The sequence below is a fragment of the Sinocyclocheilus rhinocerous genome, unplaced genomic scaffold, assembly GCF_001515625.1.
Source record: "Sinocyclocheilus rhinocerous isolate Xijiao unplaced genomic scaffold, SAMN03320098_v1.1 scaffold1426, whole genome shotgun sequence".
Lineage (NCBI taxonomy): Eukaryota > Metazoa > Chordata > Actinopteri > Cypriniformes > Cyprinidae > Sinocyclocheilus > Sinocyclocheilus rhinocerous.
The window spans coordinates 833,205-850,647 of NW_015630392.1; the positions used below are offsets into that span (position 1 = coordinate 833,205).

The 17,443-nt window shown below is 37.8% G+C and overlaps 2 protein-coding genes across 3 annotated transcripts; both read left to right on the plus strand.

Moving 5' to 3' along the window:
• The first annotated feature begins 976 nt into the window (after positions 1-976).
• znf143b (zinc finger protein 143b) lies at positions 977-8,566 on the plus strand. Of its 2 annotated transcripts, none has more exons than XM_016552738.1 (16): positions 977-1,067; positions 2,861-2,976; positions 3,068-3,157; positions 3,386-3,490; positions 3,631-3,711; positions 4,072-4,256; positions 4,532-4,597; positions 4,702-4,818; positions 4,948-5,023; positions 5,108-5,233; positions 5,369-5,548; positions 5,707-5,934; positions 6,007-6,140; positions 6,338-6,493; positions 6,934-7,077; positions 8,231-8,566. In XM_016552738.1, the coding sequence occupies exons 2-16, from the start codon at positions 2,868-2,870 to the stop codon at positions 8,312-8,314; spliced, it is 1,881 nt and encodes a 626-aa protein (XP_016408224.1). In that variant the 5' UTR covers positions 977-1,067; positions 2,861-2,867; the 3' UTR covers positions 8,315-8,566. The 2 variants fall into 2 exon arrangements, with proteins under 2 accessions (XP_016408224.1, XP_016408225.1); XM_016552739.1 differs by having other exon boundaries at positions 3,407-3,490.
• Positions 8,567-9,231: 665 nt separating this feature from the next.
• LOC107740329 (wee1-like protein kinase 1-A) lies at positions 9,232-14,432 on the plus strand. The gene is made up of 10 exons (XM_016552741.1): positions 9,232-10,311; positions 10,764-10,969; positions 11,298-11,364; positions 11,673-11,845; positions 11,954-12,222; positions 12,324-12,416; positions 12,514-12,599; positions 12,691-12,861; positions 13,000-13,145; positions 13,278-14,432. The coding sequence occupies exons 1-10, from the start codon at positions 9,838-9,840 to the stop codon at positions 13,432-13,434; spliced, it is 1,842 nt and encodes a 613-aa protein (XP_016408227.1). The 5' UTR covers positions 9,232-9,837; the 3' UTR covers positions 13,435-14,432.
• Positions 14,433-17,443: the final 3,011 nt, after the last annotated feature.

A 17,443-nucleotide genomic window follows, 5' to 3' on the forward strand; every position in this document is an offset into this window, starting at 1 on the left:
CAAAAATGGACTTGACACACAATGCAATGGAATGCACACTTATTTTTCTATGGTATATAAAATTTAAAACTGGACTTTTGTAGCCTAGTCTTTAGGACCTTACATGTCTTCAGATTATGTGTGCCAAGGGATACATACTGTCACTGCCCAACAGCCCTTTTTTGTTTGAAATTTTCCATCAGAAATGGTCTTATCGAGCAACTTTAAAATTTTAACTGTAGATTCTCACTGTTATTCAAGGAGCAAAACGCATTTGCTCACTTAACTGTGAAAATGTCTTTAAAAGAAAATATTTCATAAAAATTTTTTAATATTAAAATATTTTAATAGCTGTATATATATATATATATATATAATCTTTATAATTAATTGTATTTTTTATATCCCACATTACATTTTCAAACATTATTGTGATTTTTTTTTTTTGCTTTAATTTTTTGCATAAGCATCACACATTAAAAATGACATAAAAAATAAGCATGGTATAACAATTTATATCCTTCAATTTATATCCTGGTATAAAATCTCCTTCATACGAGCTTAGAAGTCTATTCCAACAGTAAAGGCAAAGCCTTTCTACTGCACTGCATTGCCCATGCATCCTCACTCCAGCCATGATATAATGCAATTCAAAATGGCTACCAAGCCTTCTGTGACACACTGTAAAAATGTGCTGTTATAAAAACAATAAAACCACTGGTCACGTCATGACGTTCGAAGAAACGCACACAAAATCCGCCGCATCTATCCGCCAAGTGAATTTGTCACGGGCAGACATTGCTGTGCTAGATTTGCTTATTCACGCTTGAACAATACACCCAACAGACCCGAATGGCGTCCCTAAGGTGCCCCTGAACGTGAATTTCTGACAGCACAAATTCGCATTGACGGGCGTTCAGCCAATGGGAGCGCGGCAGTAGTCTTCTTCAGCCAATCACATATGAGTATTAAGGATCAGTTTGAGGAACTCTTCCGATATTCAGGTTCTGGGGTTGTATTTTCTGCATAGCGTTTCCTGCCCTGGTGCATGGTGGTCGAACGAAGGGATTGTTGGAAAATTTTCGGAGGTTAGTATATAAATGTGTTTTTACCCAGTGTGCCTTATTTCCTCAGACGCCACTTGGCCGGAGAGTGCGGCGAATGAAGTGTGGTGGAAGTCTATGTGGGATGCAGAATGAAATAAACTACTGAAAATGCATCGGAAGCGGTGTTTTATTTATTAAAGGCAGTTGGACTCAGGGTTGTAATCGGTTGCAACATTGTTACGTTCCGATTGTGATTGTCAAGTTACCGCAGCAACGAATTCAGTGTGAGCTAACGGTCGATCCTTTATGTTTAAACGCCTTTATAAAGGACAGACAAGTATTGCTTTGCGTTAGTTTGGGAGATGGCATAGTTATATGAATCCCAACGGCGATTTTTAGTATGTAAACATTAGGAAACTGCAGAAGTAAAACGCGAGCATTATTGTAGCATATTTGCTAACATGTGTGGAAGAGTTAGCATGACGGATGTCCTGTCAACATATAAAACTAATAATTTACGATAAACTTTTGCCGGGCAGCCTTTGCATTCCTGCCTAAATGTTTATATAACCCTAGTGTTATTGTTTACAAAGTTGTTTCGTAGCTATTTGACTAAAATGGACATTAGTGATGAAATGCCCGCGTTAACAGTATTTGTATTCCATACTCGTGCCGAATCGCAACATTTTTATTTTACCATTTGAGAAACATAACTCTTTTTGCAGAATGCTATCCAGTATATTCTATGGCAGGTTGTTTTAACATTTCCTTTTTTATTTTTATTCCATAAAATAACTATTTTTGTGTTACTAGCACTTTTATTAGAATTTGTTTGTATAAAAATAATATTCTCATAGTGAGTAATATTAATATTCCATTGTTACTGGTGACAAATTACACATTTTTGCCATTGAATCCTTTGGGGATCTGTGGTTCCCCTATTAACGTCTGACTAGTAGGTATTGTAGTTATTGCTGGTACATATTTAATTTTATCACTACTAATTGAATAGATACTAGAATGTGCTCCATTGGTACAAGTAACATGATTAATAATACTAGAAGAGTCGTTAGTGAACCATAACATCATGAGTCGTAAGTATATGTAAAGTAACAACGCAAAATTTTACATATAAAGCTGAAAGAGATACTAGTAACTACTGAAATTTAAACAGTATCTAAGAAATAATTCCTAGTTGTTTAGGTTATTAGTTAAAGTAGAAATGGTACCCGTAACATTTGGATTACTAGTCAGTTGATATCTGGACTAATATTGGACTGCTACTAGTTGATATCTGAATCACTGATACACAATCACAATACACAGTTATAATACATCTACATAATGAATAAATAAAGTATTTTTAAATTGTGAAAGTACTAGGACAAAAACGGATACTAGTTAGTTTTAAGAAATGCATATTAAAATGACTTGCTATAGGACATGGACAACACGAGCAAGTCACACAAGAACAGTTCTAAACAATACTGTATTAGTAATAGTACTAACATTGACTATATTAGATCATTTTTAAAATATGTAGGAATCTTTTAAAAAATTGTGCCATAGAGGAGGAGTACTAAAGCACAAAACCATGATCATAATCAATGACTATAAGAATATAATATCCTGCCATTTTTTCAGTTTATGTTTGCAGTATGTACAATGAATATTGTTAAGGTAATTGTGAAATACATTTAGGGACATACAAGTAGTTAATGGACTGTTGGTCTCTTTTGTAAAATAATAAGAGTACTAAAAAAAACCACACCAATCAATCAAGGCCTCTGGGTTTTAACTGTAAATCTTTAATGGTTGTTGGTTGGTTTGTACAGGCAGATCATGCTCTTAGCCCAGGTGAATCGGGACACCCAGGGCATGGAGTTTCAATGTGTGGATGGGGACCCGCAGCAGGTCACCCTTTGCCTGACAGAGGCAGTAACAGTTGCAGGTGAGATGGATGTGTATAAAATCTATGCAACAGTATTATATTTTGTTCATAGTGCAATGTAGACTCATAATGGCCAACTGTAACTACACAGATGACAACATGGAGGGAATGGACACAGTGAGTTTGCAGGCTGTGACTCTGGTGGATGGCTCCACAGCATACATCCAGCATAGCCCTAAAGGTATTGTAACTACACATTTAGAACTACCTTTTGTCATGCATTAGCTAATAATCAGGTTGTTCTTCTGTCTGACTATTTCTATACAGAATAAATGTAAGAAATAAAATACTAAGACATTTTATTTACTCATTTGAGGATGTCCTGCATTCCATTTATCATACAACAAATATTGTGTCGTTACAAAACCTGCACAAATTTTCTTGCTTGGTCACTATTCAAATCTCACAGCATACAACAGAAATCTCACAGAAAATAAAATAATGGAAGGACAAGTGATTCAGCTGGAGGATGGATCTGCTGCTTATGTCCAGCACCTACCAATGTCTAAAACAGGTATTTCATATGGATTTCATTCTGATAGATGCAGCTTTATGATCAGTGACTGTCTAACTGCAATAGATAAGACACAGACAACTTCTGTGTTATAAAGACCACACAATGTTTGCCTTTATGCTTTTAAACTGATTTCTTAGGTGGAGGAGGATTGAGACTAGAAGATGGGCAAGCTGTGCAACTGGAGGATGGAACAACTGCTTACATTCATGCACCCAAAGGTATGTCTCTTAAAAAATCTATTACTGTATATTGTGTATCATACAGACACCATATTCTTTAAAAAAAATCATTTTCAGCTTAAAGGAATAGCTCACCCAAAAATGAAAATTTGCTGTAAATCTACACATCCTCAGGCCATTCAAGATGTAGATGAATTTGTTTCTTCATCTGAACAGATTTGGAGAATTAATGTGTTTGTAATGAACAAATCCATTAAGATGTTTTTAACTTCAAACCGTTGCTTCCGGTGTCCTCTATCCATAATATTGTTTTTTCCAGTGAATTTTTGGGTGAACGATTCCTTTAAATGTTAGATTCGTTATCAAATGAGCAAATCTCCATGAATTTCATCTTTTTAGAAACATATGATCAGGGCGGTTTACAGGCTGTTCAGCTGGAGGATGGCACCACTGCATATATTCAACATATGCCTCCATCTAACACTATCTTGGCCATTCAGGCAGATGGTACTGTAGCAGACTTACAGACAGAGGGCACAATTGATGCTGAGACCATCAGTGTGCTGGAGCAATACTCTGCTAAGGTTAAGATCATTACCCTGTCACTTATTCTGCATTCTTATTACTTATCGTGTGTTCATATGGTTTAGTTAACCTATTCTTTGTGTTAATTCATAAATTAATGTGTAATGGAATGCAAAGCCAATTTAAACTTGTGTATATATATACTTTGTGTACTGTATATGAAGTTCCTTTTGTTAATTTGTATCATATTACTGTTCATGTTAGTTTAGAGAAGCGTTAAATTTATGTAAATTTACCCTCAAATCCATTTTAAAACATGTTTTTTGTTTTGCAGATGGAGGCCACAGATTGTAGTACTGGGTTACTTGGTCGAGGGGACTCTGATGGTGTGCATATGCAGGTACCGTCTCTACTGACACTATTTTCTGCATTTATTAAATACGGAACTTATAAAATGAATACTTTGCATGCTAATGAAGCAGTGACCCACTTTTGTGTGCTCAGATTGTACTGCAGGGTCAAGACAGCCGGTCACTTAGAGTCCAGCATGTTGGGGAAAAGGCCTTCAGATGTGAACATGAGGGATGTGGCAAACTCTACACTACTGCTCACCATCTGAAGGTGAAATCATGCAAGAGAGAAGAGATACAATACACATATTTCACAAAGGCTTTGTGTTTGGATGTGTGCTTTGTCTCTGTATTAATTTATCCACTTCTGGACTTTATGTGGCTTTCTAAATATTTTTAGGTACATGAAAGATCGCATACTGGGGATAAGCCATACATTTGTGAACATATGGGTTGTGGCAAAAAGTTTGCAACAGGTAAAGAGTTTTCCAAAAACTTTTTTTTTTCTCTTCCAACTTTTTTGCACATGCATTTTTATTTTTATTCCTGCTGTCTTCAAGGGTATGGTCTCAAGAGTCACGTCCGAACACACACTGGAGAGAAACCGTATCGCTGTCAGGAGCTCAACTGCCTCAAGTCTTTCAAAACCTCTGGAGACTTACAAAAACACACAAGAACACATACAGGTGTTTGTCATATTTAACTGGCCTGTAATAATGGTTTCATCTAGTTTATAATATTAAGTTGTCTTAAAATTATTTGTAAAATTTTGCTTTGTTTTTACATTTGTGATTTATGTTGCATAACTGTGCATTTTGTAGGCGAAAAACCATTTAAATGTCCATTTGAAGGCTGTGGGAGATCTTTCACCACATCCAACATTCGTAAAGTTCACATCCGTACTCACACAGGCGAGAGGCCGTACTACTGCTCTGAACCCAACTGTGGAAGGGCCTTTGCTAGTGCCACCAATTACAAAAACCACATGAGGATTCACACAGGTACCTGTCCTTTCTGCTCTAACTGCTTGCAAAATCTAATTAAGCATACATTTGAAAGAAATCAGAAGCTTCGAAGTTGCAAGCATTTTTTTTCTCACAAAAATAAGGTATAATTTTACACCATAAGCTCAAAAGTATGTTTGTCTTATCTTATTCAGGTGAGAAGCCTTACGTCTGCACTGTTCCTGGCTGTGACAAGCGTTTCACTGAATACTCCAGCTTGTACAAGCACCATGTAGTTCATACACCCTGCAAACCCTACAACTGTAACCACTGTGGGAAGACGTATAAGCAGATTTCGACCTTAGCCATGCATAAACGGACAGCGCACAATGACACCGAGCCCATAGAAGAGGAACAAGAAGCTTATTTTGAGCCCCCAGCAGGTCTGTTTACTTTGAGGTTGTTCTTATATTGATTAACTACAAATTTGAATTTTGAAATTGCATCTTTTTCAGAGGCCATTGATGACCCTGGGTTAATGTATACTCCAACAGTGGTGGAAGATGACTCTGGGTCTGAGCAGGTGTCAGGATCAGAGGTCATGGGACAACAGCATGTGGCTCTCATATCTCAGGATGGCACACAACAGGTCAGTGATGACTTAAATGTCATAAATGTCGACCACTCTATTGATCACACACAATATCATCAGGACCTATTTTATTTCATACTTGAGTACTGTACTCAGAATTCATACTCGTACTTCATACTACTGTAGTACAAGCTATGGGAAGGTAGTTGATATGCAGTTATCTTCCAGGTGAATACTTGTCTTTTCCCTCTCAGGTTCTGTCTCAAGCAGATATGCAGGCTATGGGAGGCACGATTACCATGGTAACACAAGAAGGAACTACCATAACCATCCCAGCACATGAAGCGATGCTTTCCTCAGGTGGAGCACATTCTGTTACTATGGTGTCTGCAGATGGTACAGAGGGACAGGCAAGTGTTGTTACTTTATAGGGATAGTCCACCAAAAAATGAAAATGTTGTCATCATTTACTAGCCCTCATGTTGTTCCAAACCTGTATGCATTTCTTCCTTCTGTGGAACACAAAAGAAGATATTTTGTAGAATGTTGGTAATCAATTACCATTTCAGAATTCTGTTGCATTTTTTGTCCATATTATGGAAGACAGTGGGTCTCGAAACTGTTTGGTTACCAACATTCTTCAAAAAATCATCTTTCTTGTTCCACAGAAGAAATAAATGCATACATGTCTGTCTGCAATGACATGAGGACGAGTAAAAGATGACAATATTTTGTTTTTTTTTGATTGGCCTATCCCTTTTACTAGCTTGTGTTCTACCGAGGAGCTCCATTACTTAACTAAATGCACACAAGTTGAGCTTATTGTGTAAAATGTTTATTTGCGTTTTAGGTGGCTATTGTGACGCCAGATCTGTCTGCGTACCAGACAGAAGAGGGGGAGCTCATACAAGATCAGGAACAGCATGTGGTTTCCACAAGCCCACACCCAGTCACGCTGCTGGCTACTTCTAACGGCACACACATAGCTGTGCAGGTATAGAATATATACACACACGTTATGGACTCTTCCTCTCACAGTCACATTAACATGCACAGTTAGGAGGGGTCGCAAAAGCTTAAATCATGTGTTTACTTTGCCTGAGAGTAAATAATAAAACCTGCAGTTAATGCCGTAAACCTTTAAGCTAGGGCTGCACGATAAATCGCATGCAATATTTAATGCGCATCTTGTCAGTAAAGCCATTTCTGTAATCAGCGGTAAATCTCCATCACGTGCATGATTTCACATGATGCGCATTAAATATTGCATGCGATTTATCGTGCAGCCCTACTTTAAGCCCCTTTTAGGGTGGGAATATGAAATTATTCTCAAAAGACTTTGTTGGGGGCTTGCAACTTCTTTACATTAGGTGTGTGTTTTTAGGATGTGTGTGTGTTAATGATGTAGGTCTCAACTGAATTGGTATTGTGGTTCTGTAGGTCTAATGTTTGGAAACTTTTGAAATAAAATGCGGTCTGCATCTCAGCATGATATAAATTATATTAAACTAGGCCAGATCAAATGTATTTGATACACTGAATTGCAGGCATTCCTTTAAAAAACAAAAAACAAAAACTTTTTACACCAAAGCTACATTTTTTTTCTTCTTCTGATGACTTGAATGTGCATAAATGGGATTTACAGTTTTATGAATCATTGAGAGAAAATGAGTACAGAATGGGTGTGACAGTAAACTAAAAATTGATATAGGCGGCCTACACAAAATCGGTCACCAGTTTTATGCTCTAATATGTAAAATTGTGGCTTCTAAATAACACTTTTAATTAAGCATTGATTTCAGCTCTTATAATAGCTGATGTGTAATAATAGCTGAAATCAGTAGCAGAAAATGTTCTAATTATGATTAGTAATTGTATCACTTGTCTTTTTTGATTAATGGAGAACTAATTGAGCAAACTGGTCTAGTCCAATCAACCTTGTATTGATCTTTACACCGATGTGCCATTCATTTCTGATTAATGAGCCCTCATTACCAACAAAGGGGAAGTGTGTCGTTCTCTAGAAAAGGGAAGCCTGTGTTTGGTGGTTGGTGCCATTGACCAATACAATTTTGAAATTATTTGTTGTACTGCATCTGCAAACATTATTTGTTTATTTATTTATTTTTCACTTTTCCCCCTCTTAGCTCAGTGATCAGCCTTCTCTAGAAGAAGCCATCAGAATAGCATCAAGAATACAGCAAGGAGAAACCCCTGGCATGGACGATTAACTCACGTTGTAAAAATTATCACTGTGAACTAAACGTCTCAAGGGTCGGTGTGTGTGAGTGAGTGTGTATGTATGTAAGTCTGGGTATTGAAAATCTGTCAAGCATCATAGTTTTTCATATGCTGATCGCTATATACCAAGAAGATATTTTTGTGTGGATATGTAAATAACTGTTTTAAAAGTAGAGTTTTTTCTGTATATATTTGATTATGCTATTTTTTGCAAGCTGTTAACAAAAGGTATACAATTATGATAAAAAAAAATTATAATAATTTCATTGTATTGTGTTCTTTGACTTAACATCACCCAATACAGAGTGCAGTTCACAGATATTTTAGTTTGGAGCACAACAACAACAAAAAAAACTGGTAGCATTCATTTCTATATTAACCATATAAATCCTGGGTACTTTCCAAACATGGTGGGTTTTATGTACAATATACTAAGAGACTGGAAAGTCCCGTTAATATGTTGATGTAAAAAATCAATAGTGAAACTAACAGGCTGCTTATGTGATTGCTATTGTTAACGGATTGCCAGTCAGTTCTACTGTAGAACCTCCGCTATCAAAACAAATCCATGTGGCTAATTTACACTACCATGAAAACACTAACAAAATGATTAATCTCCTCAAATATAATGCCATGTAATTCATACAACGTGTTCCTGTGTCACCAAGAACGGATCACAATGTGTCATAATGAAAGCTATCTTCACTAAAGCATTCCTCTGATCAACTCCAAGATCAAACGAGACCGTTACACAAATGAAAGAAAAGCATTCGCGCCAAATTGAGGTCACAGTCCGTGGGCATTTCGAGGGAGGGACTTGCTGACGTACAGAACCGCCTATCTTTTAAACTTTGGAACTCAGCGCTCATTGGTACATACCACATCACATGACCAACGGTCGCGGGAACACTTTGATCACGCTTGTTGGTGGGAGGAGTAGCTCGCCATTCAAACTAGTTTTGTAAACATTGTTGTCTTAAACGATACGATTTTGGATGCTTTGACATGTTTTGAGAGTTTTACCTTTTAGTTCGGCGTCTTATGTATCGCGTAATTATTATTAGGAATTTGTTTTTCTAATTCTTTAGATATCAGTTGGAAGTTTGTGGAGCAGCCATTTTTTTCACCTGAAACGTCGCAGTGGACGCTGGTTTATACGATTACAACGTCGTTATCAGTTTTTATGCGACTTAACTGAACTTGTTTGGACTTGTCACGGAGATATCGTTCAGCGAGAGAAGATATTTTCCTCGGATAATCTGTAGCTGACTGTTTTCCTTTCGAAACAATTTGGGAATCACATCGCCGTTTTTCGGGATTGTTCATCAGCGCTCGGGTTGTTGCATTGCATGACCCCTGTTAGATATGTTTATCTAAACTACATAATCTCTGCCTGATTTGCCAGCCACTTGGGCTGTTTTTTTTATTTTTTATTTTAGTTTTACACAAACTTGCTTTGTGTGTTTTTTTTTTAAGTTATCCTTTTTCAAAAATTGAACTTTTGCCTGGAAAGATGAGTTTCGTTGCACGGAGGCACGGCAAGTCTCCAAATCTTAAACCCGTTCGCCAGAAGTTGCAGTTTTCGGCCAGTGATGGTGAAGACGACAGCACTGAAGATGCGAACAACAGCACCGGGGCCGAATCGGGCTTCACGGAGCTGGACTCCCCGGTGCCCGTGCGGCGCAGCAGCGATAAGAGGCCGGAGGACCTGGGCGGCAGCAGCAGCCCGCTTAGCCGAACCAGAGACGACGACGAGTCCTGGGATGAGGAGGGGTTCGGCTCACCGTCTCGCGCAAAACCAGCTTTTTACATGAAAAGCTCTCCATCGCCAAGAAAAAGTCCCCAGGCTTACGACAGTTCACCCGAGAGGAGTTACATTCATGATGACATGGAAGGATCCAGCTCTCCTGTTCCGGACTGTCCTGATACACCACCCCATAAAACCTTCAGAAAACTCCGTCTGTTTGATACCCCTCACACCCCAAAGGTTTGTATTCACTGATATACAAAAATCGAAATTGTATTTTCTGTTAACTCAGAAATTTTTTTTTTTTTGACTACGGCTTTACTTGAATACAGAACGAGAGAGAAAATTCTTTTTTTTGTTTTTGTTTACGTTTGTATCGTTAGTCTTTTTCTCCCTAGGTTATTGTTCGAAAATAAAATTAAGTTATGATTTGAAAAGGCAGTCCTGAGCCTTTACCAGGTGGACGAGTTCACCTAGAGTGACCCAGATACTGGACGAACTGGACGAAGTTGTGTAACATCAGTGAATCAGTCTATTGATACCAGCACATCATTACATCATCTGAAATGTGTAATGTTCAGGCTTTCCCCTGTTGTTGTGTGTTGACTTGAGACAGTTCCTTATGCTGTGATGTTTGCTTTAGGAATGCTTTATTAAATGAGAGTTAATTATGCATATCATTGTATCTGCAGAGCTTATTGTCGAAGGCCAGGACGATGGCATCGACAAGCCGGAGAGTCGCCCTGTTTTCGAATGTGGATTCCACCAGCAAAGCCTGTCTGGATATAAGACGAAACCAGACACCTCTAGTAAACATCAACCCCTTCACACCAGACTCCATTCTGGTGCAGTCATCGACACTACAAATAAACAACAGGAAACGAGCACACTGGAATGAGTATGTTGACCATAGTTCAAACATGTCTTTTCTAGCATTTTCTTGTCCTTTTTTCCCTAAACAAGTTAACCTCTAGTTTACGGACTGCCGTGAAGTAGTTTTAATAGAATAAAACACTATGCCCATCTTGGACAGGTGTGGCACAGGTTTGCAGGACCGATCGTTAAATCCGTTTTTACTAATTCTGTTCTAAGACAAAAAGTTGGCAAGGAACCAGTCCCTTGTGTTCGCTTACTCACCGCGCCATGTGCTTAGTCAGGCCTCTCTGCCCCCTAGTGTTTGATGTCTGTATTTACATCCTTTCTAATAATATCTTTTCATTTTGCAGCTCATGTGGGGAGGACATGGATGCAAGTGATCCTGAGATAGAGGATGAGCTCATTCCTCCCTCAAAGGTAAAAATTAAATTAATTATAATTGTGAATTGTTTTTATTGACGATTAGTTTTGTGTGTTTTTATCTAATGAAGCACTGAAATAAATTCTTGACTGAAGCTAAAATGAACTGCTTTTTAAATCAGACTTTGGTCTTTGAATTTTTTGTATGTCAAAGATTTTGTTTGGATGTTAAAGTCCGTTTATAGCCAGGATTTTAAGCTTTGTAACACTTTTTTTGTGGCAGGAATTTGGATGCATCCCTACTTGACTTTCTAGTTCAGTACTGCTTTATTTTCATGTTTAGTAAAAACTGATTTTCCCCACAGAGGATCACTATGATGGAGAATAACATGATGTCCAGATATGCATCTGAATTCCATGAGCTGGAGAAGATTGGATCTGGAGAGTTTGGTTCTGTTTTCAAATGTGTCAAGAGGTTGGACGGCTGTATCTATGCCATCAAGCGTTCTAAAAAGCCCCTGGCAGGCTCTGTGGATGAGTAAGTGAACAACATCTTTTTGAATACTATTTTATACTCCGTAACACCAGCTATTGAATGGAGGTTCTTATTGCTTTTTATTTATTCCTATGAATTCTACCCCAATAGGCAAAATGCACTTCGTGAGGTATATGCACATGCAGTTCTTGGACAGCACCCCCACGTCGTAAGGTATTATTCTGCTTGGGCAGAAGATGACCACATGCTGATCCAGAACGAGTACTGCAATGGAGGAACCCTGTGTGATGTTATTGCTGAGAACAATAGACTCTTACACTTCCTGTCTGAGATGGAGCTGAAGGATCTGCTGCTGCAAGTCTCTCGTGGACTCAAGTACATTCACTCTACAGCACTTGTTCACATGGATATCAAGCCAAGTATGTATATGCTCGTCACACCCTTTAAAATATCTTTTTTATGTATTTTAGAGTTATAATGTCGTAATTTATATATATATATATAAAAAAAATTTTTTCAGGCAATATATTCATTTCACGCAAACCTGCTGCCACTGTAGAGGAATTTGAAGACGAAGAAGATGGTCCCACCACAAGAGTAGTGTACAAAATAGGTAAGATACTAAAATTGCATCCCCAGATGATGGTAAAGTTTTATAGAGATTTGGCTTTATGAACTGGGCAGGATTTTGACAATATTTTCTCTACCAGGTGATCTAGGTCATGTTACAACGGTTACCAATCCACAAGTTGAAGAAGGTGACAGCAGATACCTGGCAAATGAAGTTCTTCAAGAGGTAAACACCTTTATTCATTTTTGGTCTTAAAGAAATTCCTGGCAGGTCACAGTCTTTTGTCATGTACTAATTTTGCTGTTCTTGCCCACAGGACTACAGTAACCTGAAAAAGGCAGACATATTTGCCCTGGCTCTGACTGTAGTCAGTGCCTCTGGAGCAGAGCCCCCTCCCACCAATGGAGAAAAGTGGCATAAAATCCGACAGGGCATCCTGCCCCATATCCCACAAGTGCTTTCTCAGGAATTTTTAAGCTTATTAAAGGTAGGGTTTCTACTACAAATCAATCCTAAATAGAATTAATCATATAAACTTCTCTCTTAGTGCTTTCAATTTCCGCCAGAACTGCATTGATTGGTGTCTTGAACGTTTGATTAAAATGTGCATATATCCTCCTGACAGCTTATGATCCATCCTGACCCGACACGGCGACCCTCAACCTCTGACCTCATCAGACATCCCGTTCTTCTGACTGCTTCCAGAATGAGTGCTGACCAGCTGCGTGTAGAGCTCAATGCTGAGAGATTCAAGAACGCACTTCTGCAGAAGTAAGTCATATATTCTTCCATTTATATGGACAGATTTCAGGCTTAATTTAGAAGTATTTTACTTGTAAAACATTTTTATTTTTATTTTTATTTTTTTTAACTGAAATAAGAATTCTGGTTTTCGTTTCTCAGGGAGCTAAAGAAAGCTCAGATGGCAAAGGCTGCAGCAGAAGAGAGGGTTCTGTCCACAGACCGTGTTCTTACACGTGCCACAGTCCAATCCAGCTCCAGAACTTCTCGGCTCATCGGGAAAAAGATGAACCGTTCCGTTAGTCTCACCATTTACTGAACTGAACCCCAGATAAAGTGAACTACAGTGGTGCTTATCAAAGACTTGGGAACACAGACAGTTTTGTCTGTAGCCAGATGGATGACACAGACTGTTTTGTGACATATAGTGCTTATACTGTTTGGTACAAGTACCATTGTCTTTACTGAAGCTTGGGTCCTTCTGCATTGTATTGGCACTCTGATTACATAATGCAGATCTGCATAACCATTTAGGTTTGCCTTCTCAAAATCTCTTGACAGAATTGCCTAAAGATAGACACATTTTTAGTATAGTTCTGTCTTCCTAATCTTTGCTTTAAGTTCCATAGGTAAGGGTCAAAATGGTCTCCCTGCACTTGCTTTCTCAGAGGTGCAGTGTTGCTCTTTACCAAATGGGAGATGTGTGCCCCTATTGAGCCCTGATATGTGAATGTACCAGATCAAAGATTTGTGCACCTTACTGCCTGTGAAAAATGCCTGTTGGGCCACAGAAGTTGGGGCTTGAGTTAGATTAAATGAGCACTTTGGAGGCAATGGTGAGCTTGCCACAGAAAACCTGCTGCTATTCATGTTCGTCTGTATCCAGTTAGGGTTGGAAGATTTTTTTTCTTTACTTTTAAATCATTTTATCCATCCAAACAAGCAATATTTCATAATCTCATCATCATAATAGTGTTTGTGCTCCAGTAACCTTTATTTTGCAGATTTTAAATTCTCCCATTTTTTTTTGCTTTGTCCAATCTTGTCAAATCTTGAATTTAACCATGTGACAAACCATGCTTAAAACTGGAAGCAAATGATGATTTAAATGTACACATGCTCTCTAAATCTCCAACCCTGTTTGTAGCATTAAAACAATCTTTGTCCAGTTCATCTGATGTCCTTAGTTAATAATGTATAATTCTGACTTTTGTGTTACTTCAACTAAATTGATGGGGTACTGTTTAGATTTATTTGGTCTTGTTAATCCTAAAAAACTTCATTTTGTCTGTAAATACGTTCATTTTAATAAACTGTTTTCACCTAAACATGCCTAGTTTGATTTATATAAACTTTAATAGTATGCCAATTTGCAATTACTTTTGAGTGAGGGGGAATTTATTTTTCTTCTTCTTTTGAGTAGTTTGAGGTCCAGTCGATTGATGTTTGTTTCGCACAGCCTGTCGCCTCAAACTCCGTTAACTTGCATTAAAACTGTATTTGTGATTCAAATCTACAGAAAGGTGAAAATGCATAACTCTTTGTGGATGCACAGTCACATTCTGACATAAAAGGGGTAATGAACTGAGAAATCAAAATTCCCTTGATCTTTTGACACAGGATATTTTTATAGTACAATTAACTATAAGTTTCAGAACTCAACTTTCTCGTTGGTCTAAAAACAGCTTATATTGAAGCCAATCTGCTAAAACGACAGGTTGTGGAATGTGCCACTTTATGACGTAATAGTGTGGCTAAGCACCGCAGGCTTGCTTCTACATCGCTGCCTGTTTAGCCCCGCCCACCGATTCGCGTAAATAGTGTAAATAACAAGAGATGCAAACACAGGTCTATGCAGAAACCAAACGATAAAGATGCTCCGAAGACAACAAGCTGTGGAAAAACAGTCTTTGCATTGCCTTCCTTCTGATCCCAACATTAGGAAAAAATAAGAATTCTGGTTTTCGTTTCTCAGGGAGCTAAAGAAAGCTCAGATGGCAAAGGCTGCAGCAGAAGAGAGGGTTCTGTCCACAGACCGTGTTCTTACACGTGCCACAGTCCAATCCAGCTCCAGAACTTCTCGGCTCATCGGGAAAAAGATGAACCGTTCCGTTAGTCTCACCATTTACTGAACTGAACCCCAGATAAAGTGAACTACAGTGGTGCTTATCAAAGACTTGGGAACACAGACAGTTTTGTCTGTAGCCAGATGGATGACACAGACTGTTTTGTGACATATAGTGCTTATACTGTTTGGTACAAGTACCATTGTCTTTACTGAAGCTTGGGTCCTTCTGCATTGTATTGGCACTCTGATTACATAATGCAGATCTGCATAACCATTTAGGTTTGCCTTCTCAAAATCTCTTGACAGAATTGCCTAAAGATAGACACATTTTTAGTATAGTTCTGTCTTCCTAATCTTTGCTTTAAGTTCCATAGGTAAGGGTCAAAATGGTCTCCCTGCACTTGCTTTCTCAGAGGTGCAGTGTTGCTCTTTACCAAATGGGAGATGTGTGCCCCTATTGAGCCCTGATATGTGAATGTACCAGATCAAAGATTTGTGCACCTTACTGCCTGTGAAAAATGCCTGTTGGGCCACAGAAGTTGGGGCTTGAGTTAGATTAAATGAGCACTTTGGAGGCAATGGTGAGCTTGCCACAGAAAACCTGCTGCTATTCATGTTCGTCTGTATCCAGTTAGGGTTGGAAGATTTTTTTTCTTTACTTTTAAATCATTTTATCCATCCAAACAAGCAATATTTCATAATCTCATCATCATAATAGTGTTTGTGCTCCAGTAACCTTTATTTTGCAGATTTTAAATTCTCCCATTTTTTTTTGCTTTGTCCAATCTTGTCAAATCTTGAATTTAACCATGTGACAAACCATGCTTAAAACTGGAAGCAAATGATGATTTAAATGTACACATGCTCTCTAAATCTCCAACCCTGTTTGTAGCATTAAAACAATCTTTGTCCAGTTCATCTGATGTCCTTAGTTAATAATGTATAATTCTGACTTTTGTGTTACTTCAACTAAATTGATGGGGTACTGTTTAGATTTATTTGGTCTTGTTAATCCTAAAAAACTTCATTTTGTCTGTAAATACGTTCATTTTAATAAACTGTTTTCACCTAAACATGCCTAGTTTGATTTATATAAACTTTAATAGTATGCCAATTTGCAATTACTTTTGAGTGAGGGGGAATTTATTTTTCTTCTTCTTTTGAGTAGTTTGAGGTCCAGTCGATTGATGTTTGTTTCGCACAGCCTGTCGCCTCAAACTCCGTTAACTTGCATTAAAACTGTATTTGTGATTCAAATCTACAGAAAGGTGAAAATGCATAACTCTTTGTGGATGCACAGTCACATTCTGACATAAAAGGGGTAATGAACTGAGAAATCAAAATTCCCTTGATCTTTTGACACAGGATATTTTTATAGTACAATTAACTATAAGTTTCAGAACTCAACTTTCTCGTTGGTCTAAAAACAGCTTATATTGAAGCCAATCTGCTAAAACGACAGGTTGTGGAATGTGCCACTTTATGACGTAATAGTGTGGCTAAGCACCGCAGGCTTGCTTCTACATCGCTGCCTGTTTAGCCCCGCCCACCGATTCGCGTAAATAGTGTAAATAACAAGAGATGCAAACACAGGTCTATGCAGAAACCAAACGATAAAGATGCTCCGAAGACAACAAGCTGTGGAAAAACAGTCTTTGCATTGCCTTCCTTCTGATCCCAACATTAGGAAAGAGTGGATGAATCATACCAGTAGGCGTTTCCGAGTCTACAATCTGCCATGCCTATTTAAACAGAGCGTTCAGATGAGGGGGGTCAAAACAGGACAAAAAAATAGTATATTCTAAATAGTTTTTTGATGTAAAAATCTTGATACCATTATAAGTGGACCTCAGAGAACAGTACAAAATAATAAAAAAGGCAGTTCATGATCCCTTTAAAGCGCTCAAACAACTTGCTGTTTCTGTGGTTACCCTCTGGCAAACACAACTTCCATTCGTTAGAGATTCATTTTACTTTTTTACTTTACTTTTACTTTTAGTCATTTAGCAGACGCTTTTATCCAAAGCGACTTACAAATAAGAAAAAGTAATTAAAACTAAAAGCTAAAAGCTTTTAAGAAAATAAAAGAAATTAAATAAAAATGACAAATGCATACAACAACATTTCAAAACTAAAACATTTAAATGAAAACAAAAAAATAAAGCTAAAAACAATTCAAACATACACAAATAAGAAAAAGTAATTAAAACGAAAAGCTAAAAGCTTTTAAGAAAATAAAAGAAATTAAATAAAAATGACA

Bases quoted from the DNA above. Each gene is read 5' to 3' on its own strand.
- znf143b (XM_016552738.1), top strand. From the start codon at position 2,868: ATGCTCTTAGCCCAGGTGAATCGGGACACCCAGGGCATGGAGTTTCAA. The intron at 4,819-4,947 runs GTGAAATCATGC...AAATATTTTTAG, and splicing joins CTACTGCTCACCATCTGAAG to GTACATGAAAGATCGCATAC. The intron at 5,234-5,368 runs GTGTTTGTCATA...TGCATTTTGTAG, and splicing joins ACACACAAGAACACATACAG to GCGAAAAACCATTTAAATGT.
- LOC107740329 (XM_016552741.1), top strand. From the start codon at position 9,838: ATGAGTTTCGTTGCACGGAGGCACGGCAAGTCTCCAAATCTTAAACCC. The intron at 10,312-10,763 runs GTTTGTATTCAC...TTGTATCTGCAG, and splicing joins ATACCCCTCACACCCCAAAG to AGCTTATTGTCGAAGGCCAG. The intron at 12,417-12,513 runs GTAAGATACTAA...TTTCTCTACCAG, and splicing joins AAGAGTAGTGTACAAAATAG to GTGATCTAGGTCATGTTACA.